The 27,270-nt window shown below is 47.8% G+C and overlaps 1 protein-coding gene across 4 annotated transcripts in view; it reads right to left on the bottom strand.

The window, feature by feature from the left end:
• The window catches only part of vti1a (vesicle transport through interaction with t-SNAREs 1A), a 105,319-nt gene that overhangs the window by 12,877 nt on the left and 65,172 nt on the right, over positions 1 to 27,270 (bottom strand). For 2 of the 4 annotated variants that reach the window (XM_048986977.1, XM_048986978.1), the window contains 2 exons: positions 26,111 to 26,181; positions 22,915 to 22,984 (listed from right to left, as the gene is read on the bottom strand). In XM_048986977.1, the coding sequence (XP_048842934.1) occupies positions 22,919 to 22,984; positions 26,111 to 26,181 (137 nt within the window). In that variant the 3' untranslated portion in view covers positions 22,915 to 22,918. The remainder of the gene's footprint in view (positions 1 to 22,914; positions 22,985 to 26,110; positions 26,182 to 27,270) is intronic. The other 2 variants (XM_048986975.1, XM_048986976.1) reach the window with 1 other exon arrangement.

Raw genomic sequence — 27,270 nt, 5'->3', positions numbered from 1 at the left:
GACCTGTTTGGCCCCAAGCCACAAGTGCCTCGAATAGCACAGCTTGTATTTATTATTATTACGCCTGTCCTGCAGGCAGAGCGCGTACTTGTGGTGTAGGGATGCTTAAGTCATCCAGGGAATCTATGCACATACAGGTTAGGGTCACAGAGGCCCGACTCTGCACAGCCAGGCGAGGTCCTGGACGCCTGTGCAAGGACACAGACTGCAGCGTGACTGACAAACTGATGCACGCACACGCACACACAAACACACACAAAGAGACAGACACACACACAGACACCTTCCTTAAGAACCCCCACCTCCTGGCCCCTGGCACTGACAGACTAGTGTAAGTAAACACAAACACGGTCCACCCTGTCACTTACCTGCTATAGTTACCTTAGGACTTGGGGTGGGGTGAGGGGGGGGGTTAAGCAGACTCACTAAATAGCATAGGGCAAGAGGGGGGACCTGAGCCTAACGAAACGCACTGGATGGGCTGCCTGTGACGGCCTGGACCTTTCATACAGCAATCAGCTAACATGCTGGGCGGCTGGGAGGGCAGCCAGAGCACATGCCCAGAGACGCCCTGCATGGCAGCACACGTTCACTGTGTAGGAAACAGGCAGGGGGCTGCGTGCAGCATCACATACTGCATGTGTGCCAAGTTTCTGCCGTGAGCACTGGGTACCCACCCAGATGTGAATGACCACTGAGGCCAGCTGGGGGGGCAGTCACAGCACACTCCTAGAGATGCACTGCGTGGCTGCACACACTCAATGTGTATGTAACAGGAAGGGGGTAGAGCGCAGCATCCCACACTGCATGTGTGCTGAGTTTCTGCCATGGGCACTGGCTACTTGCCCAATGTAAACAAGCACGGAGGCCGGCTGGGGGGCAGTCACAACACATGTCACAAGACGCACTGCATAGCAGCACACACACAGTGTAAGTAACAGGCAGGGGGGTATGCCCAGCATCACACACTGCATGTCTGCTGAGTGTTTGCCATGAGCACTGGCTACTCGCCACGATGTGAATGAGTGCTGAGGTCGACTGCCGGGGGGGGCTTCCTGCCAGAGTTCCCACCGCAGTGCAGGCCTTTGCACACAAGGCAGAAGCCATGTGTCGTCCTCAGGGAGTCAGACTGTGGGCTCCTCCATTGACCTTCATTTTGCTCCTGTGGTAAGATACAACTCACACAGGGCACTGAAACTGCAATACTTCAGATTAGGGTAATATGAACAATTACCGTTATCAAATACTTAACATATGACATCATGCATGGTTCTTACATGCTTAATATGGAGTGTTATACTGCAATTTTAATAATAATAATAATCGATACTTTATTGATCCCCATGGGGAAATGATCTTTTATGCCTCCCTCAACTTGCTCTTTGTAGAGTAAGCTGTCTGCGAAGGGCAGCAACCTGTAGCAGTGACCAGGGTTAAGGGCCTTGGGGCGCCCAGGGAGGGGGGGTTAAGGGCCTTGCTCAAGGACCCGCAGACGTGCTGAGCCTGGGTTTGAACCTGCGACCTTCTGATTACAGGAACACAGGCTTAGCCCACAGAGTCACACGCTGCCCCACTTACATGCTGATTTGGCTATGAAGTGTGTAAAAACACTTCAGTTTGTTAAAGTGATGTTCTCTGTCCAGACGACCGGTGTCCAGTGTTTACAGACTCAGCCACGCCTCTGCCTCTACCCCACTTCTCTCCACAGCTTTCTATAGTACTCTCAGATTTTGGGGGTGGAGTTCATGGGTTGACAAATCCCACAGAATGAAGACGACCAATCACAATTCACTGCAAAAGCAGCTCACACAGCAAATGTGTCCAGCTCAATTATCCTCCACCCACAATTCAGTGAAATGCTTCCTAACCACGTACAGAGGAGAAAATGTGATGGAGGAGAGAGACAGTTTGTATGAATGTGTGAAAAGAGAAAGGGTGGCACTTTACGCAAGCTGTAGTAAAAGCTGGTCAGCAAAACTGATGGAGCATCTCCACTGTACAGCTTAATGCATAAATATTTTATCTAAAATGTGTCTTCACTACACTAAACAAATATATATATATTTTATATATTATATATTATATATATTTATATATATATATATATATATATATATATATAATTATATGTATATTTAGAAATCATGTAACAATCAAATAAATTTCACAGAATTCTCAACAATTGTCTGTCAAGAGATTTGAGGGTAATTTTGGAAATGACCTATAGTGAAAACCCAGAGGTGACTCAAGAGGACAGGCAGCATGTTTATCTCCCACAGTTTTCACATTTCTACTACAGACCGTAACCTTTCCCTGGGTTTATACCTACAGACGGTATCAGAGAATCTGCAACATGAATAAACCGGAGCAGATAAATAAGCTGGGATTGGGAAAATGCTTCAAAAAAGGCTAATGGCTGGAAAAAGGTCAGGTTAACGTGTCTGCTTCCTTCTCATGGCTCTGAATGAGATGTCAGGACAGGAGGCAGGATTTGATGTGGCTGAGGTGCTTAGGAGTGAGCAGAAGGCTGCGAGCTCAGCTCATGCAACACCGCCATTTAACCATCTGTGAGCCACGGCTTCACTTGCTTCCTCAGGGGCCTTGATGGGTAAATAACACAGCGCCCCCATGTGACAGGGAGGAGTGGGAACCCGGCTAGATGCCAAGACCACCATAAATCCTAGTGACTGTTAGAGAAAGCAGGTGTGAGGCCCCAGACAGTGAGAGGACGGGGTAGAGTCCTATTCTGCTTACAGGTGGGCTCTCAGTCACTGATAATAAATACATATTTAATTAATTTAATGTGTATAATGTAGAACAGGTTAGAGTGAGGTCAAAGGTCATCTGTCTTTAAACAGCAGTGATAAAACATGCTATTAAACTCAGAAACAGTAGTGATTGAGGAATGTGGAGTGAGACTCCGACTGTTCCCATTTCCCTGACCTCCACATCGATCTGCTTATTTTGCAGATGAAAGGAGGAACACGGCAGATTCGCGTTTAACCTTCGCCGGCTCTTTCCACTTCATGTCTAAATATTAATGATAATAGTCCCACACCCAACCATGTAAGGCAATTACAACATCTATTGATCTGTGTGGCTCAGATCCAATTAAAACCAGCTGGTAATGTGCATGGGCACTTCAAACACTAAGGCATTGATCGTGTCCCACATCTCGCATTCCCGTAAAAGCAATAAATCCTAAAGAATCATCCTATATGACAGACACGATACCTTCAGACGCAGCATCACGTGTCTCCCTATAAATTCAGTGGAGCTTTCCGGCACATTCCTCTTTGCCCGTTTAGTAATACATGACAGAGAGAAGAGTTACACTGAAGTTGGTACGATAAACACAGGAATATGCATGTCACCTACAAGCCAATATGGCCAATCTGACCAAAACCATAAACGACAACCGGCGAGAAGAATGAGGGCCAGCTAATCAGGCTTTAAGCACTTCAGCTCACCTGATGTTTACACGCAGAGGCAAAGACATCACGTCCAATCGCAAGCACACTCAGACAGGCAACACTCAGACAGGCAACACTCAGACAGGCAACACGCCAGAGTTGTGGTACTTGAGTCCACACATGAACAGGTCTTGTAACGCACCCACGTGTATGTCAATTCAACCTTGAATCAGACTCAAATACTCGAGAAATTTTCCTGAATCCATTGCGTATGTCTGCAGCCTGCTTGCAGCTTTAGCGCCCCCTGATTTCTTAAATTATCTTCAATGTTTTTCTAACATTGTACACACACCTACTCATGCCCCCATCAAGTCAGCAGTTGTCCTGTTTGTCTACATAAACCATAAGGAGATTCTGTGCAAGACATCAAGGGAAAGGAAGCACACTGCAGAATGCAAATATTGAAAAGCATTGATACCTGAGCTTGATGCATTACTTACAATTTCTGTAGACACTTGGAAAGGAAGCAGAGACTGGTACATGGGCAAATACTAGCAAACTCGGTTTTGAGAGGCAGGAACTGATTAAGTATCCAGACAAAATTTGTTTTGCATGGTAATCCAGTGACAGTCATCCAGCCAGCTAGCCATTTTCCTACAATAATAATTACACAGGTCAACAGGTTATTTTCATTAGAGATTATTTTATGTGGATTTTGGAGAGTTCTTCATATTGAATTCAAATCTGTGTTTAGTTTTTCTCTAGCATGTCTAGTTTTGTGGTGAAGCTAATTATATACTGCATATTTGGTACTATAGTTACCTGTGTATTTTATGTTATAGACAGAATTAACTGTGATTGATTTCAGTTATCATGTCTAGAAGTTGTATTAATTATCCACACAGTTTCTGTTATGTGTGTGGTTCATTTATGATAAAAGCACAACTTCACCCAATTACCGCAGATCTTAAGAAGTTATACAAATTGTACTTCGGCTGTCCACTGGATGACCAGGATAAATCTTGGGCACCACATGCCATCTGCACCAATTTTTTCAATGGGCTGCATGACTGGCTACCTCAGTGAAAGGTAGCGATGCCATTTGCAATCCAAATGGTGTAGAGGGAACTGCGAGACCATCTCAACGATTGCTACTTTTGCCGCATGAGCACAAGTGGATTCTTGGCTAAAACTAAGCACAAATTGTATATCCTAGCCTGGATTCTGCAAGCAGGCTGGTTCCTCATGATGATTCATTGTCTGTTCCTGTACCACCACATAAAAGACTTGCTTCTGTAGAAAGTTATGAGAAATATGGTGAAGGTACTGCTGGTCACAATCCAGAATCATCCGATTATGATTACATGGCCGATGAAGATTCAGAACCTGGGAGAGAGCTGAATTCTCATTTGTGAATAAATTCGATCTAAGACAAAGCAGAACTTTCTGCTTCAAGGCTTAAGCAGAAGTATTTTCTTGCAAAGGATGTTACTACAACTCAGTACAGAAAACGAAATCATAACTTGACAACGTTCTTCACTGTTTATGGCTGTGCTGTTCACTGTGCTATTGTTGTGGCATGAATGGACTCTTCAGCAGTTTGTCACAAGAGCATGTTCCACCTGAATGGCGTCTCCTCATTGATTCTTCGCAAAGAAGCTTGAAGGCTGCACTACTGCACAATGCAAATTGAAGACCAAGTGAACCAATTCTCCATTCTGTTCATCTAAAGGACTCCTACAACAACATGAAGATTGCTGCTGTTTCCTGTGCCTATGGGACAGCTGATCTACTATGGAACATTATGCCAAGACTGTCTGGCAGTCAAAAGATACGAGTCAAAAGATGTCTCGTACCTATGAACCAGGAACAAGCAGTGTCCAGTTTCTGCCTCTGGTTGCTCAGTATAAAATATTTCTGCCACCTCTCCATATCAAGCTAGGCTTGATGAAGAATCTTGTAAAGACCATGGGTAAAGCAAACTCGTGGGTAAAGCGTACCTTGTTGAAAAATTCCCAAACAACAGGCTTGCAAAACCGAAGGAAGGGATATTTATAGGATCAAGCCCGTTTTGCAGGATGAAGGTGTTAAACAATCTCCCTCAGCAGCCCAGCTAGAAGCCTGGGAGGCATTCGACTGGCTCGGGAAAAACTTTCTGGGTACCCATATGTCTCCTGCATACAAGGAAATTTAATGTAGACAAATGCATGCAGGGAGCAGAAATTTATTTAGTACAGATATTTTATGGGTTCCACTGAAATAAAGGTAGCTAATTACGAGAAAGACCTCGGTGTGTATGTTGATGCTTCCATGTCCCACTCTCGCCAGTGTGGGGAAGCAATTAAAAAGGCCAATAGGATGTTGGGTTATATCTGTAGGTGTGTGGAGTTTAAGTCAAGGGAGGTGGCGCTACGATTATACAATTTCTTGGTAAGACCCCACCTAGAATACTGTGTGCAGGTTTGGTCACCATAACTTAAGAAGGACATTGCTGCCTTAGAAAGGGTTCAGCGTAGGGCTATGAGAATGATTCCTGGTCTTGAAGGAATATCAAATGAGGAGAGGTTAGCTGAGCTGAATCTGACTAAAGGAGACTAAGGGGGGACATGATCCATGTATACAAGATTCTAACAGGTCGGGATGCTGTTCAACCAAATAATTACTTCAATATCAGTTCAAACACAAGAACTCGTGGCCACAGGAAAAAATTATTGGGAGAGAAATGGATTTGCAAAAGCACTTCTTTACACAGCGTGGAGTTAGAGTATGGAACAGGGTTAGAGTATGGTCTTCCTGTTAGTGTTTAAGTGTGTTAAAAGTCTGTTCAAATACTGATTGTTCACCAAATGCCCCCAGTCCCCCCCTGTAAGGTCTAATGGGGGTGTGATTGATCTGCTGGGAGTGGAATGAAAGCTGCAAACACAGGAGCTGTAACCCGCTGAGTCACACTCTCACCTGACACTGCACATTAAATGTTAGGTATCCGTACATTTATCTACATACTTCAATTAAATGACGGGGGCAGATTTCAAAATCAAAGATGTTATTATGCTTGTTGATGGCAGCTACTAGCTACATAATTGTAACAATCATGTGACCCCATCACCAGAAGTTTAATTTACTAAATGCCCACAAGCAATTTTTCAGTTTTGAAAAACTAACATGTCATTGATAAAGTTTGAAGAGTCCCAATTGCCACAGATATTACACACAATGTTCCATATGTAGCTGTGTGAGCACTTTAACTACACTGTGTGTATGTTTAATTAAAAAGCCTTTTAATGGAAGCTTGGATCGTTTTATGCATATTCTCTGGTTCCAGAAGTAATAATAAATGTTCTATTACCTTTGATAAATCATTTTGTAGTTGAAAATAATAGTTTCTATTTTTTAATGACCATTTGTTAATTACTTAATATTAAGGTAAACTGATGTATTTGTTTAGTCTTTTGAATTCAGTTTCATCTAGAATTGAACTTGTGTTTTACTGGATTCGGACTTGGCTACTACCCTGCTCCTGTGACCCAGGACCCAGGATGTCCAACTACTCCTATCTGGTTATTATGAAGTGTTACTGAGGGTCATTCCTGCCTGATATCAAAAGAGAGCACAGTGCCCCTTAGGACGTGCCACCCCTCATCCACACATCAGAAAGCATCCCGTCTTTTCCACAGTAAACGTATGGTGTTATCAGGTTTTTAACTGCACATTACTATCCACAAATTAACTGTGGTTTTATTTTAATACTTGGTTACTGTATTTGCACCGTCTGTTTGCACCTTGTCTGCTCTGCACTAAATGCAGGTTTATCAGTGCTTTATGATCTTTGTATAAGGATTTTGCCCTGGAATCAATAGCATTTTTGCAATCTAATCTATGTGCAAAGACATATGAAGTGTCAGGCAGGAGTGACACACATAGCCATACAAAATAATTTAGAGGCCCTTACCTGATTGGATGGATGCACAAATTATAGTTCTGTTGCTCCACTTACCCACAAGACACTAGTACCCACATACTCATTGTTATAAAAAATGCTATATTTAAGTGATTAAATCATTACCTCAACTAGTCTGGCAGGATTAAATGCAATGTGACCTGCAGCCCTGGGTTTGACTGCTACATGACGATACAAAAAAGAATCACCAAGCTGTGATTAGTAACGGATAACAGGTGCCTGGCTGGGAGGGGGTCTCCTTAAGGTCCAGAGCCAATAAGCAGAGAGCAGCGCGGCGAGCCAGTGCCCCACAGACAGCAGCATCTCATCATGAAAATGCCAGAAGAGACATTTAGTGGTTCAGCTGGCAGCGTAAATGGGACACACCTTCAAGCAAACAGCTTTCCCTGCTGGTGAAAATGCACATACAGGTAAATGATGATAAAACAAATGCCAATCACTGTCGTTCCTGTAAGGCAGCTGTGAGGCAGGCCAGGGTTTGAAAGGCAGCAGGGTGGTGCAGTGCACTCATACACGGAGGCTGCGGCCTACACTAGGCCCCCACCACCTCTCACTCGCGCCTCCTGCCTTACTGGGCTCTTTGTACGGCTGCAGGAGCGAGGCTCCATCTCTGCCGGCCAACAATGCATCGCTTCACATCGCAATAACACTGCAAAAGCCGAACCACGGCCCTGTCAGTGCAGGTTTTTTCAATTAACTGACCACAACTGGCAGGCCACTATTCACAGGGCTGCAGCGGGAGATAATACAGCCCTTTCTCTGAGTTTGTTCAGTGAAAGCCACAAAGACCATATCTGAAATGAAAAACAACAATGTACATACAAAGAGATAAAGCTAATGACGATAAATAAGAAGGTCCTGGGAGTGCCCAGCACAGAGCGTCAGAGGAAAGAAAAGAGGGAGTCTACAAATCCAAGGGGGACCTGCAGACAATGTCAGTTAGTGTGTCACATGCTCAGTCTGAGCCTGAGGGCAGAGACCCATGTGGCCTGGAAAACAGCTGCAGGGACTTGGATGAGACCTGGCTGTGCCCCTCCAAAGGAACGTGGATCGGAAGCACGACTCTGTGCCCGTCATGTGGAACACGGACGGGATGCATAGGAACATAGACGACTCCATGAGCAACCACAGGAATATGAATAGTTTCTGCAGCAACACAAAAAGGACACTTGGCTTCACTCCATGTCTATCTGCAGGAACATGAACAGCACGTGCAGGAACTCAAATGGGATGCACGACACCATGTCCATCTGCAGGAACATGAACAGCATGCGCAGGAACTCAAATGGGATGCACGACACCATGTCCATCTGCAGGAACATGAACAGCACGCGCAGGAACTCAAATGGGATGCACGACACCATGTCCATCTGCAGGAACATGAACAGCACGCGCAGGAACTCAAATGGGATGCACGACACCATGTCCATCTGCAGGAACATGAACAGCACGCGCAGGAACTCAAATGGGATGCACGACACCATGTCGATCTGTAGGAACACGGACAGAATGCGCAGGAACGCTAACGAGATGCCCAGCTGTATGTCCTTGTGCAGGAACAGAAACAGAACATGCAGGAACATGGAGAGGATACAAAGGAACACCGACGAGACACATGACTCCAGGTCCAACTGCAGGAACAGAGATGGGACAAGTGGCTCCATGTCTGTCCTCAAGAATAGGAATGGGAAGAGCAGGACCATGGAAGGGACATGGACATTTTTATGAGGCTGGTCAGAACTACAGAAAAACCTTGACTGGTCAAGGACTGGTTTGAGCATATTAAAGCACAACCCCCGGGCTAATAATCACAACAGCTGTGCCTTATCTGCAGCACCGAGCCCAGTGTGCGGTATTTTATCACTGGGCAGTCACTGCTGTCCTGAGCCAGTCTGCACAGAAATGAGCTGGTCCAGCTGAGGCTGCATGGATGGCAGCTAAAAGGCAAACGTACGGCACAGTGCGTCTGTAATGACTGCACAGCACTGTCACCTGCAGTCACCAGGGAAAAGTGAGGCCCCAGTCCAATGTGGAAGACTGGGGCTGCCCCGATCGGCTGGGCTGACACCCACTCTCTGCTGCCAGGCACACTAATGTTTACCAAGCTGCAGGCAATGCCAAGAATTTAATAAAAGATCTGTGAAAGAAAACCAGTGTTTAAATTGTTTGTGTGAAGCATATCCCAAAATACTTGCCCACAGAGCAGTTTTTGATCCTCCTGTACCCACAGATGTCTTATTAAATAAAGCATGTGCCGGTATCGCCAGGGGGCACTGTGAGGTAAGTTGAGGTCACAGTGGCACAGCAGGACACAATTCTTCAAGACACCTACCCGTCATCCAGGGCACCATGCAAACGTCACCATCTTGTAGTGACTGAGGAGACAAACTAAAGAAAACTAAAGAACAAAGTGGTCTACTGACAGAGGGATGGGCTAAAGAGATGAGTGGGGCATGGGCTTGTGTCTGCAAAAACCCTGCAGCATACAGAGGTGGAATAATCAAAGAGGTGCAGCCTGTATGCAGGTACAGCCCGTACAGAGGTACAACAGTTATGGAGAAGTAGGCCCCAAAGTGGTACAGCAAGTACGGAGATGCACCCTGTACGGAAGTGCAGCGACCTTCCCTGCCCATAGGGAGGTACAGAGGTACAGTGAGTATGGAGGAACAGGCCATACAGAGGTACAGCGAGTATGGAGGTACAGGCCATACAGAGGTACAGCGGGTATGGAGGTACAGGCCATACAGAGGTACAGGGAGTACGGAGGTACAGGCCATACAGAGGTACAGGGAGTACGGAGGTACAGGCCATACAGAGGTACAGCGAGTACGGAGGTACAGGCCATACAGAGGTACAGCGAGTACGGAGGTACAGGCCATACAGAGGTACAGCGGGTACGGAGGTACAGGCCATACAGAGGTACAGCGGGTACGGAGGTACAGGCCATACAGAGGTACAGCGGGTACGGAGGTACAGGCCATACAGAGGTACAGCGGGTACGGAGGTACAGGCCATACAGAGGTACAGTGGGTACGGAGGTACAGGCCATACAGAGGTACAGCGGGTACGGAGGTACAGGCCATACAGAGGTACAGCGGGTACGGAGGTGCAGCCAGTGTGGAAATACAATGGGTATGGAGTTGCACCCGGTATGGAGGTGCGGCAGGTATGGAGGTGCGTCCCGTACGGAGGTGCAGCGGGAATGGAGGCGCGTCCCGTACGGAGGTGCTGTCACTCACTCAAAAATGTAACTTCAGCTCTTTCTCAGAGTTTAAATCAAGCAAATGAAATGAGGAAGAACATAAAAGTCATCACTAAACTAATAAAAATATAGAGGGGAAAAGTGTGGGCAGCAGCAGATCAGAAGAGCACAGTCCTGGGGTGCAAACCCTGGGAATGCCAGGGTCCATGTGGCTTTAAAAGGCCGCAGAGGAAAAACAAAGCACCGTGTGCTCTGAGTGGAGCGTGGGATCTGAGGCCACTCATACTTCTAACAGATGGAGAGAAAATGCAACATTCAAGTTAACACTGCCTGAGTGTTTACAATTAACCATGGAGTAGGCCACTATTTTATGGAAATTTCTGTTAGCATTGAATGAGTATAATCACACACAGGCTTCTAAATTCAGAATTTAAGGAAAGCTAATAACATATAAGGTAAATCATCAAAGACAAAAGAAACCAACTATCTGCCAGCAGAAGGCCAGCTCCAGCTCCCCAGGGCAAAAAGGTTTTTAATGGGCTGACTGAGCTGCAAGCGCTTTGACCTGCATGCATGCAGTTACTGACTGACAGTTATCAGCCCAATGCTGTGCCATGAGCATGGCACCTATACAGCGGAGAATTACAAGCATGGTGCAGGCTAAAGAGACACCACTGGTCAGGGCTGGCACTCACTGCATGATGTCATTCAGGATGAGGCCTGTCAGCCTGCTAGCTGCAGGAAGCAGGAGTTAAGCAAGTCCCTGGGCTCCTGGGAAGACCTCCTATCCAGCTGGCAAAGGGCCAGGGTCAGCAGCAGGACTGCATGCCAGCCACCTGCTATCTGACTGTGCTACCAGGGTCACAGGAGCCCCGGTGGGGGCAGACAGGGCTAAGTGGCATACACACCTACAAAGGTTTGTGGGGATTCATTTCCATGGGGAAAACTCTGATCCCTTAACCCCCCCCCATTCCTAATCTTACCCATAAATAACCAAACAAATTACAAGACTTTTGGAATTCATATACCTTTGTGAGTAAAAAAGTCCCCATATGGTCCCAACAATGTAATATAAACATAAACCACATAACACACAAACATACGCATAGCCCACACAGGCACAGATATACACGCTCACATGTAGAGGTACACCTACACACACAGGGGTATACAAACACACAGGCACACACAGGGGTATACATATCCACAGGCACACACAAGGGTATACATACACACAGGCACACACAGGGGTATACATACACACAGGCACACACAGGGGTATACATACACACAGGCGTGCTCACACACAGGCACACTCACGGGTATACATAGACACAGGCACACACACACATGCACACACAGGGGTATACGTACACACAGGCACACACAGGGGTATACATACACACAGGCGCACACACACAGGCACACACACGGGTATACATACACACAGGCACACACACACATGCACACACAGGGGTATACGTACACACATGCACACACAGGGGTATACGTACACACAGGCACACACAGGGGTATACGTACACACATGCACACACAGGGGTATACATACACACAGGCACACACAGGGGTATACATACACACAGGCACACACAGGGGTATACATACACACAGGCACACACAGGGGTATACATACACACAGGCACACACAGGGGTATACATACACACAGGCACACACAGGGGTATACATACACACAGGCACACACACAGGTACACCACACAGAACATATAATGGGAAAAAAAATGCCCGAAATGGTCGAAGCCATAAGAGACTAAGCGTGCCCTTCCCATGTTTACTGATTCAGGAGCCTTCCACCCATTTCACAATTGTTAGATGCTGGAGATGTCGTTGTTCTTGTTACAGAGACACCAGACTGGAACGCGGCTGTGCTGGCAGGCCTCACCGGTGCAATAAAACGACGACTCATCAGGGGCCATCAGACGTGGCATGTTGCCATGACGCGGCACGGCACCATCGGCAAAGCAAAGGAGCAAAGAAAGGCACTGTGTGCATGGAGGCATCCACAGATGGGGATTATCAGGGCTTACAAAGACCTGACCACATGATCCAGCACTTATCAACAGGTAATTTAACCACATCATGATGTAACATGTTTTATACCGGTTGCCTGTAACTCACACTAACAAATAAGACAAGACCAGTAAGTATTTACTGTATTTCAGAATAACAAGGAGCTGCCACTGCATCACTAATTCACTGAAAAGAACAAGCAGCTGTCACTGCATCACTGATCTACTGAGAAGTACAAGAATCTACTACTGCATCACTGATCCAGAAAAAACAAGGAGCTGCCCCTGCATCACTGATCCACTGAGAAGAGCAAGCAGTTGCCTCTGCATCACTGATCCACTGAGAAGAGCAAGCAGCTGCCCCTGCATCACTGATCCACTGAGAAGAGCAAGCAGCTGCCCCTGGATCACTGATCCACTGAGAAGAGCAAGCAGCTGCCACTGGATCACTGATCCACTGAGAAGAGCAAGCAGCTGCCTCTGCATCACTGATCCACTAAGAAGAGCAAGCAGTTGCCTCTGCATCACTGATCCACTGAGAAGAGCAAGCAGCTGCCCCTGCATCACTGATCCACTGAGAAGAGCAAGCAGCTGCCTCTGCATCACTGATCCACTGAGAAGAGCAAGCAGCTGCCTCTGCATCACTGATCCACTAAGAAGAGCAAGCAGTTGCCTCTGCATCACTGATCCACTGAGAAGAGCAAGCAGCTACCCCTGCATCACTGATCCACTGAGAAGAGCAAGCAGCTGCCCCTGCATCACTGATCCACTGAGAAGAGCAAGCAGCTGCCCCTGCATCACTGATCCACTGAGAAGAGCAAGCAGCTGCCACTGCATCACTGGTTCCCTGAGAAGATCAAGCAGCTGCCCCTGCATCACTGATCCACTGAGAAGAACAAGCAGCTGCCACTGCATCACTGATTTACTGGGAACAAGCAGCTTCTGATGCATCATTGATCCGCTGAGAAGAACAAGGAGCTTCCACTGCATCAATGATCTACCAAGAACAAGAAGGTCCTTCCACTGCATCACTTATCTACTGGGAACAAGCAGCTTCAACTGCAGCACTGATCTACTGAGAAGAATAAGCAGCTGTCACTGCATCACTGATCCACTAAGAAGACCAAGGTGCTCACCATGTTTCTGACTTGCCTCAAAAATACAAGTCCCTGCAGGATCATTCACTGCCTCTGGAGCAATAGAAGCAGCAATCTGCTGGAAATCAGCTTTCAATTCTATGTTATTTACAAAAAAAAAAATCATGTTTAACGGGGAAAATGAGGGTAAAAAACTCAACGAGAAAACATGCTGCCTTGCAAAAGAATCATTCAGTGAAAAGGCAAACGACAGATTTTCTACAAAAAAAAAACAAACAAATAGAGACACCAGAAGCACTGACACATTTTCCTTGACATCCATCACGCATATTCTCGTCAAGCAGTACTTGATAAAAATGAGGATATTGGAAAGCAATGTTTTATCAGGGGCTCTCAATTAGGAAACCATGCTTTCATTTTAATGTTTCCTGTCACATCAGACACCACTTTCAGTAACTCTTAAACTTAAAAGCTTGTCTCACAGCCTGAAACAGAGGGGAAGTGAACCAACAACCCCATATGGTACTAAGTCCCCAAAGCTTTTCATTCCAGGAAAGAATGAGGGGAAGTGAACCAATGACCCCATATAGTACCAAGTCCTCAAAGCTTTTCATTCCAGGACAGAACAAGGGGAAGTGAACCAATGACCCCATATGGTACCAAGTCCCCAAAGCTTTTCATTCCAGGACAGAATGAGGGGAAGTGAACCAATGACCACATATGGTACTAAGTCCTCAAAGCTTTTCATTCCAGGACAGAATGAGGGGAAGTGAACCAACGACCCCATATGGTACCAAGTCCCCAAAGCCTTTCATTCCAGGACAGAAAGAGGGGAAGTGAACCAACGACCCCATATGGTACTAAGTCCTCAAAGCTTTTCATTCCAGGAGAGAAAAAGGGCTCCAACCCATTTGCAGGAGCCAATCAAAGTCAACTAAAAACAAAATAAACAGTGTCCATCTGTAGTTGCTGATCATTTACATCACACCACAGTACACAGTGCACAACAACGAATTGTGTTCTCTGCATTTAACCCATATGTGATAATGTGACATAGCAGGGGGCAGCTAATTCAGCGCCTGGAGAGCAGTGCTTGGGGGCGGTACCAAGTAACATCAGGTCAAAGGAACAAAAAGTACTACCTTCTGATAGAGAAACGTCACACCTATTTGTGATGTGTCTTTTTTTCAAAATGTCTCTGGAATAGTACAAAACACAACATATAGTGAAACAGCTGCATGGAGTCATACATGTCATCGTGACTTGTAACCGATTTGCTGATTGGTGGAGCCCTCTCTCTAAGGCCCCATATGACTGGACAGCAATGGCGGGGAGCATGGCACAGGGCACCAAGATACAAGACAGCTGCTCCCCCACAGTGGCTGCCATGCCGGGCCTCGCCACAGGAGACAGCTAACTCAGGTCGTCCCACTGTAAGGTTAAAGCGCTGTGCCTCCGCCTCCCGGACACAAGGGGGGCGTCTCTTCACGGTGCTCGTTGGGGACAGGAAGTGGTAAGGGCTCCCAGAAAACACCCCGTCTGTGTGCTGCATACTGTCACCTGTCAGCGCGCTCAGAATAGCGAGCCGGAAAAGGTGCCATACGCAGCTACAACAGGCTCAGGGCTGCCATCGCCAAAATGACAGTTAACTTTTTATGACGAAAGCTTTGTTTTATTCATCTGTTTATTTATTAACATTTTTTTATTTCCCCTCACGGATAAAGCACACAGGCAAGCCCAGCAGTGGTGAGACAGCAGATCAAAAGCCTGTGTGAGCTCTGAGTGGCACTCGGACCCCTGATCCTGTATTACGAGCACAAGGGGCTGTGTGCTGCTCCTGTCAGAGATCAGGGCTGCAGACAGTGAATAAACCATCGCTTCAGTGTCACATCGGTGTGACCCCACTGCGTTTAAAGGCAGCGGCAGTGAGGGAGAATCCCTCCTCACCGCACGAGAGCAGCTTCCGGCTCCAGGGCATACGAGTGCTGAAAACCGACACAACAACATCAAAGTGCAGGAGCGCTCCATCTGCCCCACTCCACGGCCACTGAACACTGATACTACAGCTCCACATGGCGCATGGGGGTTTTCCACTGAACACTGTTATACTACAGCCCCACAGCCCTACTTGACACACAGGGGGTTTCCATTGAACACTGTGATACTACAGCCCCACAGCTCTACCCGGCACATAGAGGTTTTCCATTGAACACTGTGATACTACAGCTCCACAGCTCTACCCGGCACACAGGGGTTTTCCATTGAATACTCTGATACTACAGCCCCACAGCTCTACCCGGCACACAGGGGTTTTCCATTGAACACTGTGATACTACAGCTCCACAGCTCTACCCGGCACACAGGGGTTTTCCATTGAACACTGTGATACTACAGCTCCACAGCTCTACCCGTCACACAGGGGTTTTCCATTGAATACTCTGATACTACAGTCCCACAGCTCTACCTGGCACACAGGAGTTTTCCATTGAACACTGTGATACTACAGCTCCACAGCTCTACCCGGCACCCAGGGGTTTTCCATTGAATACTCTGATACTACAGTCCCACAGCTCTACCTGGCACACAGGGGTTTTCCATTGAACACTGTGATACTACAGTCCCACAGCTCTACCCGGCACACAGGGGTTTTCCATTGAACACTGTGATACTACAGTCCCACAGCTCTACTCGGCACACAGGAGTTTTCCATTGAACACTGTGATACTACAGTCCCACAGCTCTACCCGGCACACAGGATTTTTCCACTTAACACTGTTATACTACAGCCCCACAGCTCTACTCGGCACACAGGGGTTTTCCATTCAACAATCTGATACTACATCTCCACAGCCCTACCTGACACACGGGGGTTTTCCACTGAACATTCTCATACTACAGCTCTACGGTTCTTAGACAGTCACAAGCCTCCCAAACAACATCTCTATTTGACTCAGAAATTAGAAACCAACTGTATCGATACACTCCTGGAACAGAAGGTCTTTTCACTTTTAAAATGTTAGGTTTGAACCTGTGCCAACAGGCCCTACTGTAGACCTACTGTACATAAACTTGCACTGCAATTTTCAGAAAACAGGATTACTTTGGTTGCCAGGATGATGGAAGAGGGCCTGAGCTGTCTGCCAAGAGAACGTTAATAGTTCACAGAGAGCCGATAGCAGGAGATTGGCCATCTCAGAGGAAAATGAACTAAAGGATACCAGACGTGCTGAATAAATGCATGGATGGGAACGAGTACAAATGTGGTACAAGTAAGTATCCAGTGAGGCAGAGGGAGGAGATCAGAGGGTGCTGGAGATGGGGGCCGCCCCCAGTGCTGGGCGACAGGACTCTACCCAAACAACCGCCCCACTTAGCTACAGCCAATTCAAGTCTCATTACACACACTTAACTGTTCAACAAAAAGTAACACAGCCACGAAAATGCTAAAATAGTCACAAAATGCTGTGCACGTCGTTCCATTCATCTTTTTCAAGCTTATAGTGTCACCCAGACCCTGAATGGCAGCAGATTCTGCCTCTTAATGATGACTGCACACCAATTGTATGTTTTCATTCACCAAGGACTGTGGCTATTGAGCTTTTATTCTAGTGGCTTTTTTATGGTGTTTTACATCGTTACTGTAACGTAGTTGTTGCACGGTATCATCGGTGTTTGTAAATTTCACAATGTCACTGCACATTGTTTTACAGTTACTGCAGTGCTTATGTTTTACAATGTTACTGCAGTGTTTTTACTTTAGGGCTACCACACAGAGTTTGTTTTACCATGTTATGGTTAAGTGCTGCATTGTAACTACAATGTGTTTTACTGTTCCTGTACAGTGCTTTTCTTTATATTGTTCTTTGTTAATATTTACCTGTGTAATGAGTTGCGGTTAACAGTGTGTTACATATTTGTGTTTGTGTAGCAGGAAACCCACCCCCTGGCCCACAATCTAGCCATCCAAAACAGTGGCTTCTCTGTAGTAATGAAACCTCCAAGCTCTCATGGAATGGCAACAACTGGGGAAACGAAATAAATGAGAGCATAAAAACACACTGAAGTATGATTTACAAATTGTTGCAGCTCCAATTAAAAGCAAAGTGAAATCTTTTTGTTAGACTTCAGAGCGGGCGTGAAAGCGCCCCCAGGACGGGTCCGATTTGCATCACGCGGCAGCCCACATGAATCTCCCGCATTTCATTAATTATATGACCTACATATCCCTGCTTTAATATTCCAGTCTGGGGAAAAAGCCATGCGAAGCGGATGCCTGGGAAGCCTAAATCTGGAGATGTTCAGTACATCAGGCCCCACCCAGTGCCCTGCTCTGCCCTTTCATCTCCTCCCCCAGTGGTGATCACGTGACAAATGCATTGAGACGGAACTGGGAGAGAATCACTGGACCCCTGGTCAGCTGTCAGCAATCACCATGTGTCATACATACGCATTCACTCCTTACCAGACTGTGAAGCATCACCATGTATCAAATGCACACGTTTACTCCTTACCAGAGTGTGAAATATCACCATGTGTCAAACACAAATTCACTCCTTACCGGAGTGTGAAATATCACCATGTGTCATACATACGCATTCACTCCTTACCAGCCTGTGCAGCATCACCATGTATCAAATGCACACGTTTACTCCTTACCAGAGTGTGAAATATCACCATGTGTCATACATACGCATTCACTCCGTACCAGCCTGTGCAGCATCACCATGTATCAAATGCACACGTTTACTCCTTACCAGAGTGTGAAATATCACTATGTGTCAAACACATGCATTCACTCTGTACCAGTGTGAAATATCACCTTTTGTCAAACACACACATTCACTCCTTACGAGAGTGTGAAATGTCACCTTTTGTCAAACACACACATTCACTCCTTACCAAAGTGTGAAACATCGCCATGTGTCACAGACATTCACTCCATACGGTGCTGTAAAACACTGTAAAATATGTATGAAACACACATATTCACTGTGATCTGTGATGCTGCCTGAGTGCAGCTGCATGGCAGAGAGCTGGTATACTCTGGGAGGTGCCTCATCCCGCCACCATGCTTCCCGCACCTGCGGGCTACTGGAAGGAGCTCATCCTCCGAGCTACTGAGAGGGCAGCCATCTCTCTCCCCACGTTACACCACATGCATACGGCTTTTCAAAATCCGACTGCTTTTCCTTTTTCATCTCAGCCCAGCAATAATATTTACAGCAGACCCCACTACAAATAAGCGGACTACTTCATCTCTGCCAATGATGTGCAGGAAGAAACACAGGAGAAAGAATAAATGGCAGCTTATCTGCACAGACCTGTGTGTGAGCGTGACCTAGAGGCGAGCTCCGGCGTGAGGCACTCACACAGTGAAGGTGCCGAAACGTAGCCATGTGCCGGACGGACGGCGAGCTGTGTGCTCGCTCTCTGCTGCCCGGTTATAAATGACTTTGAGAGCTGCAGAAACTGAGCATTAAGAAACGCTTTATTTTATTTAAAGCGAGCCCATCTTGGCGGAAGCCTGCCAAGCAGAAACAGGGAGCAGCGTGCTCGTTTAGAAAGCTCATAAATCCTGATTTGAATGGGTCGGGCCTGAAGGGTGCCCGGCATCGCTCCATTTCCAAATGCTACGTCTGATTAAGTTCTCCCATTAAGTGACAGCTGAACTTTAACATTAATATGATATTATTTAAATAACTACGTCTTATTTACTTTGCGACAAAAAAATGATGAATGATCTCTGGACAGCTCCCGTGACACAGGACAGGCGGGCTCAGTAATGAGAGGTGACAAAATGGAGACATATGCAGAATATTGGTTACAGTCGGCGTCCCCGGGCCTGGGGCCGGGGCCACGCCAGGCCTGATTGTCTACACGCACTGAAGCATCTATTTCAATTGCTGCTTCCTCCGTGGGCCGGATTTTAAATTTAGTCGGTGTCATTTACATATTACTGTTAATGAGAAAGGCGGCGGCGGCGGCGGTGGCGGTGGTGGAGGTGGCGGCGATGGAGCGGCCGAGGAGCGGCGGTGGGTTTGGCCCTGCTGGGCGGCTGCTTTCTCACACACACGTGACAGACGTTTAGCTGAGCGCTGCCATTTCCTGCCACTGCTCAGGTCTCTAAAGCTGCTGCACTTTCTTCATTAGGCTCTGAGAGGCAAGACGCTCATCTCAGGGGCAAGACTGAGGTGAGATTCAGCAGCCCGGGGATGACACACACACACACACACACACACACACACACACACACACACACACACACACACACACACACACACAGAGCATTCAGAGAGCATACACTACTCTGTCCTTTCATGCCCTTTCTCTCTTGCTACAGGTACAAGCCTCACCATATTTATATACACATACATTTTCGTTTATCTGTTCATATTGATTAAAGGGCTGCACAACCAACAGTACTATGGAAGACAGCTTAAGAAGCTGTATGTGTGTGCATGTGCACCTCCTTCTTGAGCATGTGGGGACATCTTCCGCCCAAAGAAACACACTGCACAGGGATATCGGCACAAAGTCCCCAGAGGACAGGCAAACCAGCAGCAGCAGAATGCCTGCCTGCATCAGCCTGTGCCCATACCCGTCTGGCTATCTCAGTCTGCCTGTGCCTGTCTGCATCAGCCTGTGCCCATACCCGTCTGGCTATCTCAGTCTGACTGTGCCTGTCTGCATCAGCCTGTGCCCATACCCGACTGGCTATCTCAGTCTGACTGTGCCTGTCTGCATCAGCCTGTGCCCATACCCGTCTGGCTATCTCAGTCTGACTGTGCCTGTCTGCATCAGCCTATGCCCATACCCGTCTGGCTATCTCAGTCTGCCTGTGCCTGTCTGCATCAGCCTGTGCCCATACCCGTCTGGCTATCGCAGTCTGCCTGTGCCTGTCTGCGTCGGTCTGTGCTGTACCCATCTGCCCGTCTCAGTCTGCCTGTGCCTGTCTGCGTCGGTCTGTGCTGTACCCATCTGCCCGTCTCAGTCTGCCTGTGCCTGTCTGCGTCGGTCTGTGCTGTACCCATCTGCCCGTCTCAGTCTGCCTGTGCCTGTCTGCGTCGGTCTGTCCTGTACCCATCTGCCCGTCTCAGTCTGCCTGTGCCTGTCTGTGCTGTACCCATCTGCCCGTCTCAGTCTGCCTGTGCCTGTCTGCGTCGGTCTGTGCTGTACCCATCTGCCCGTCTCAGTCTGCCTGTGCCTGACTGCGTCGGTCTGTGCTGTACCCATCTGGCCGTCTCAGTCTGCCTGTGCCTGTCTGCGTCGGTCTGTGCTGTACCCATCTGCCTGTCTCAGTCTGCCTGTGCCTGACTGCGTCGGTCTGTGCTGTACCCATCTGCCTGTCTCAGTCTGCCTGTGCCTGTCTGCATCTGTATGTGCTGTGGTACCGACAAAAAAGCCTCCTATCCTTTTAAGAATCGAAAAATTCTTTTGCTGTCAAATTCGGATACCCAAACAGTATATCTCAGCATCTGTGAGCTAATAAACATGTAGCATATTGGTATAAACATCTAAAGTCACTAGTGATTGGCTGTCTAACGTAATGATAAATAAATGCATAGTGCAAAAAAAATTCCAAGAAATCAAAAGTTGCATTTTGCGAACATTTTTGGAGACAGTGTGACTTGCAAATACACCCCCCATTCATGCCTAAATATGCCCCCCCCCATACAGTGGCTGACCACATCATCATTTATCATGTAAAACACCCGGAGGGAGCGAGTGTGTATGTGTATATATATGCGTGTGTGTGTGTGTGTGTGTGTGTGTGTGTGTGTGTGTGCGTGCCATCGGACCATCGGAACTCGGCCCGATTCAGTTCAGAGATGTCATGACAGAGACACTACTGAGCAGGTGCTTACAGTGATAAACTTGCTGATCGCTTGACCACAAGCATTGGAAGCACTGGCACTAATATGGAAGTTACATGGAAGTGCAGAAAAAAAACAGAGTATGTGGTATTATCTCTGTACCTCAATAAGACTGAATAGCTTTTGCCTGCGTCTCTAGCCAGAGGCGACGGACATGTGCCAGCACTTATTAGCAGGATAACGTTACATTGCATTTTTTTATTTTGTGGAAAATTAAAGATCATCTGCTGGCCAGATTTATTTTTGCATTATAATGTCACAGGGTATACAAGTAAAATCAGGGTCTCAAGTTTCACGCATTGATCGTGAGACACACGCATTTCAACCAGTTCAGACGCTCACACACCACACATTGTGTTTCTCACGCTGCGGTATAAAGAATAACCCCCGCCAAGATGTCCCGTTATATAAAATTAATGGACGAGGCACCTACCAGCCAAGTAATAGCATTATAAAATAGTGTTTGTTGCATGTGATGCTATTGCAAGCACGTTATTATATAGAAAAAGTGGAGGGGGCAGACAAAGAACGAATGAATGCAGTGAGCAGGGTTGTAAAGAGTCACACATTGACCGTGAGACACACGCTGCGCCCCTGACAGATGTAATCTCACTCCAAACTTTTGATGAAGCTTGAGAGCCCTGGTAAAATATGAAAAAAAGGCTGTGTCCTGTTATGATCTCAATTGATCCCCCCTGTAACTAACAAATAATTAACAAAATGACTTGTTCAAATAAAAGATTAGTGCTGTAATGTTTAATGTACTTTTGTTGTTTTTGAAATTGTTTTAAAAACATATTGGCATCAAAAAAATAATTGTTCAGGAACCGGTATCAAAATCAAGGTATAGTTCTGGTACTGGTATCAAAAAATTTTGAACGATGCCCAGCCTTACTCATCTGCCCGTCTGCATCTCCCTGTGTCCATCTGTGTCGGTCTGTGTCTGACTGAGCCTGTCAGGGCCTGTGCCCTTCTGTCCGTTTCAGTCTGCCTGTGCCCAGCCGTCTGACTGAGCCTGCCTTGGCCAGTGCCCCTCTGTCTGTGCCCATCTGGCCATCTCAGCCTGTCTGGGCCTGTGCCCGTCTGTGTCTGTCCGTCTCAGTCTGCCTGGGCCCGTCTACTGTCTCAGTCTCTCTGTGCCCATGTACCTGTCAGTTTGTCCATACCAATGCTCATCTACCAATCTCAGTCTGTCTGTACCCCTCTGCCCGTCTCAGTCTGTTTGCTCCCCTCTGCCTGTGCCCATCTGCCCAAGCCTGTCTGTCTGTCGGTGTGTCTGTCTGTGTGTGCGCAACGCTCACTAACGGTCACAGGCCCGTACCTTCTTACCTTCTCAGCATTCCTGTCAGGATCCTGGAACTCTTTCCAAGGTTGGCATCCGTCTCTCTCAACTTGGGGACAAAAAAGAGACAGTTGTTGAGACAAAAGAAGGAGCAAAGACAGCTCTCCGGGGCTGATGGGACAAAGGGCTGCAGGCTCCCTTCCCGCACAGGTGTGCTTTGGGTGCAAATGGAACCCCCCGTTATCTTGGCATGGAAACCATGGAGAGAAGCGTCTGACATGTGGCGCTACAGGGGGTGTCCAGGCTGCTCCTAAAATATACTTTCCAGCCAGAAGAAAAAGATGTGGAGAGCACAGGAGGCAGGGGAGGCGCAGGGACACGGCAGGAGGTCCACAGCACAGCCACTGTGGCAGCTGGGGATTATTAAGGCTGCTCACTGCAAACGGAGGTGCTGACAGGAGCAGAAAGGCATGTAGGACACAGAGCAGCCATGGAAAGACCAGCAGCCAATGCCAGCCCATAAGCACATCCTTACTACTGTAATTATTGTTTGGCAGGTGTGAGAGCGTGGGCATGTGTGCGCACAACATGGAGGGGACATGCCGACTCCACACAGGAAGAAGAGGCCCTCTTCAGAGCAGTCTGTTTGAAACGTTCCAGAGAATGTGAGCAAACATGAATGGCTTTATTCTGGAAATGCCTGCGCTGTGGCCTTCCGATAATGCGTAACACGCATGGCTTTATGCTGGAGGTGCCTGTGCAGTGACCTTCCGATAATGCATAACACGCATGGCTTTATGCTGGAGGTGCCTGTGCAGTGACCTACTGGCAATGCAGAACATGCATGGCTTTATGCTGAAGGTGCCTGTGCAGCTCCCTTCTGGCAATGCAGAACATGCATAGCTTTATGATGGAGGTGCCTGTGCAGTGACATTCTGGCAGGCAGAACGTGCATAGCTTTATGCTGGAGGTAGCTGTGCAGTGACCTTCTGGCAATGCAGAACATGCATAGCTTTATGATGGAGGTGCCTGTGCAGTGACCTTCTGGCAGGCAGAACATGCATAGCTTTATGCTGGAGGTAGCTGTGCAGTGACCTTCTGGCAATGCAGAACATGCATGGCTTTATGCTGGAGGTGGCTGTGCAGTGACCTTCTGGCAATGCAGAACATGCATAACTTTATGCTGGAGGTGCCTGTGCAGTGACTTTCTGGCAGGCAGAACATGCATAGCTTTATGCTGGAGGTGGCTGTGCAGTGACCTTCTGGCAATGCAGAACATGCATGGCTTTATGCTGGAGGTGGCTGTGCAGTGACCTTCTGGCAATGCAGAACATGCATGGCTTTATGCTGGAGGTGCCTGTGCAGTGACCTTCTGGCAATGCAGAACATGCATGGCTTTATGCTGGAGGTGCCTGTGCAGTGACCTACTGGCAGCATAGATATCACAGAAACACAGTTCTGTTTAGCAGCAATGACGCAAATGGGAGCCTCATTATATGCCGAATGGAAGCAGCCTGGTCCACCCCTTTATACCCAGCAAAACGCCTTGTGGCAGCAGAGGTCCGGCCAGCCCAGGCTTGTGGGAGGGACCTCTCTCAGCTGGCGGCAGACCTTTGAAAGGAAATGTTTTATTTCGTTTGAATTGAACTTGTGGTGCCAGCTGACACGTTGTGATCTTTAAGCATCCTTCATAAGGGGTCCTTTCAGGCAGCCCCTGGCCGGGATCACACACCCCGTGGGTGCGGGGGGAAGCACAGGACACAAGAATGCACAGGTGGAGCAGTAGCAGAATTTCCTATTGATAGGCGTGTTTGTATGGGCATGAACAGGTGTGTGACCATGTGTAAGGGTGTGTACCAGCATGTAAGCGTGTGTACAAACATGTGAGCGTATGGATGGGCATGAACAGGTGTGTAAATGTGTGTACAGGCCTGTACGGGCATGTGAGTATGGGCATGTGAGTGTGTGTACAGGTGTGTGAGTGCACATACAGACATGTGAATGTGTGTATAGGCATGTGAGTTCACATGCAAGCATGTACATGCATGCATGCATGTACGGTGTGTGGGGGCGGGTTTGTGTGTGTACTGGCATATACAAGCATATGAATGTGTGTTCAGGCATGTACAGGTGTGTTAGTCCGTGTTCAGGTGTGTGAGTACATGTACAAGCACACGAATGCATGTAGTGGTGTGTATAGGTACGTGAGTTCATGTATGGGCATGCGAGTGTGTGTAAGTGCATGTACAGGCGTTTCAGTGTATGTACTGACGTGAACAGGTGTGTCAGTACATGTATGGGTGTGTGAGTTTGTGTACCAGTGTGTGAGTGCATGTATGGGCAAGTCCAGGCGTGGGAGGGCATATATGGGTGAGTGACTGCATGCAAATGTACAGGCGTGTGACGACATGTACGGGCGTGTGAGGACATGTACGGGCGTGTGAGGACATGTATGGGCATGTTCAGATGTGTGAGGGCATGTTCAGGCGGGTGAGGGCATGTACAGGCGTGTGAGGACATGCACAGGCGTGTGAGGACATGCACAGGCGTGTGAGGACATGTATGCGCATGTACAGGCGTGTGAGGGCATGTACAGGCGTGTGAGGGCATGTACAGGCGTGTGAGGGCATGTACAGGCGTGTGAGGGCATGTACGGGCGTGTGAGGACATGTACGGGTATGTGAGGACATGTATGGGCATGTTCAGATGTGTGAGGGCATGTTCAGGCGGGTGAGGGCATGTTCAGGCGGGTGAGGGCATGTACAGGCGTGTGAGGACATGCACAGGCGTGTGAGGACATGTATGGGCATGTTCAGGCGGGTGAGGGCATGTTCAGGCGTGTGAGGACATGTACAGGCGTGTGAGGACATGTACAGGCGTGTGAGGACATGTACAGGCGTGTGAGAGCATGTACAGGGGTGTGAGGACATGTACAGGGGTGTGAGGACATGTACAGGGGTGTGAGGACATGTACAGGCGTGTGAGGACATGTACAGGCGTGTGAGGACATGTACAGGCGTGTGAGGACATGTACAGGCGTGTGAGGACATGTACAGGCGTGTGAGGACATGTACAGGCGTGTGAGTGCATGTACGGGGGTGTGAGTGCATGTATGGGGGTGTGAGTGCATGTGTAGGCCTGTAAATGCGTGGGAACACGCATAAGGGTACAATATGGGAATATAAGCATGTGCACGTGAAAAGCACAGGACCAAGCTGAACTCAGCTGCACTCACCCGGTCCCTGGAACGCTGTATCTTCTCCCTGTCAGAGTGAAGGTTGGCCAGGATTTCTTGACCGACTTGCTCTGCAAAATATGAAGATAGACTCCAGTTTAGCGGCAAGTTCACCCTGTTCTGAGAAGAATCCACATGGAAATGACCTGTCGACATAAAGAACTGTTCTCATTTCAGTAATCCACTCGTACATGTGCACACACATGTGAAATGCCCCCACGGCCCTTTGGCGACGGGATGAAAGATGCTGGGTCCCTGGCTCCAGGAGCAAACACCAGTGCCAGCGAGAAGCGCACCCTTTGAAGCTACACACCCAGGACCCCACAAGGCAGACTGGGCCGGGTCTTAAGGGAATTAGACTTTCCACTCATTCCACTCAGTGGCCATCACTTCACCTCACAAACCGCAAAGATACGGGCAACCCAGACAGACACCCAGCGGAAGGTGGAGCCCTCTGTGCTGCTCTCCTGGCTAAGACGGTGGCATGCGTGCATGCGTGTCGTGAGCCGGTATGCACCTGCTGTGTGGCTGCCATCTGCCTGAATTTGTGAGAGGCATTTGTCAGCAACGCAAGTCTTCAGCTGGTCATGCTGGACATGTGAACATGTGAAAGAAACAAACCCCTATCTAGAGGACGAGAGTGGGTTGGAGTGCTTTATGTCTATAAGTGAGCTACCCTAAACAGGAAGCGCGTTTCAAGGAGACTAGAATAGCATAAATAAACAAAAAGGAGAAGAGGATATTTACACAGATCAAAGCAGCGAGGTTATGGGAGGCAAGGCGCACCACCCAAAACACAAGAGGAGGTACAGGAGGAGGAGGATTGGGGGGGGGGGGGGGGGCATGAGGGCAGGAAGAAAAGGCCTGTACCTACTGCTGTCATTAACTTTCACTCAGGGGAAAGACAGATTGAAGGATACCCAGATTAAATAAGGCAGTCAGACAGATATATAACAGATAGGACAGATTAAAAGAATGAGCAGTGAGATTAATAACAATAATCACAGATGTACACGCAGGCTGCTGGGGGGGAGGGGGACACAAACTGCATCCATCCATCTCAGTACGGCATGTGGGATGCTGGGGCTTCACTAGAATTAGGTAGCGGGACTGTACAAGTCACTGGGGTCGCCCTACCCTGACAAATGGGGGGCAGGGGG

Source organism: Brienomyrus brachyistius, chromosome 20 (genome assembly GCF_023856365.1).
Source record: "Brienomyrus brachyistius isolate T26 chromosome 20, BBRACH_0.4, whole genome shotgun sequence".
NCBI classification, from domain to species: domain Eukaryota; kingdom Metazoa; phylum Chordata; class Actinopteri; order Osteoglossiformes; family Mormyridae; genus Brienomyrus; species Brienomyrus brachyistius.
Note: the sequence above shows the minus strand (reverse complement) of the source record. Positions and strands in the feature narration are given on the sequence as shown.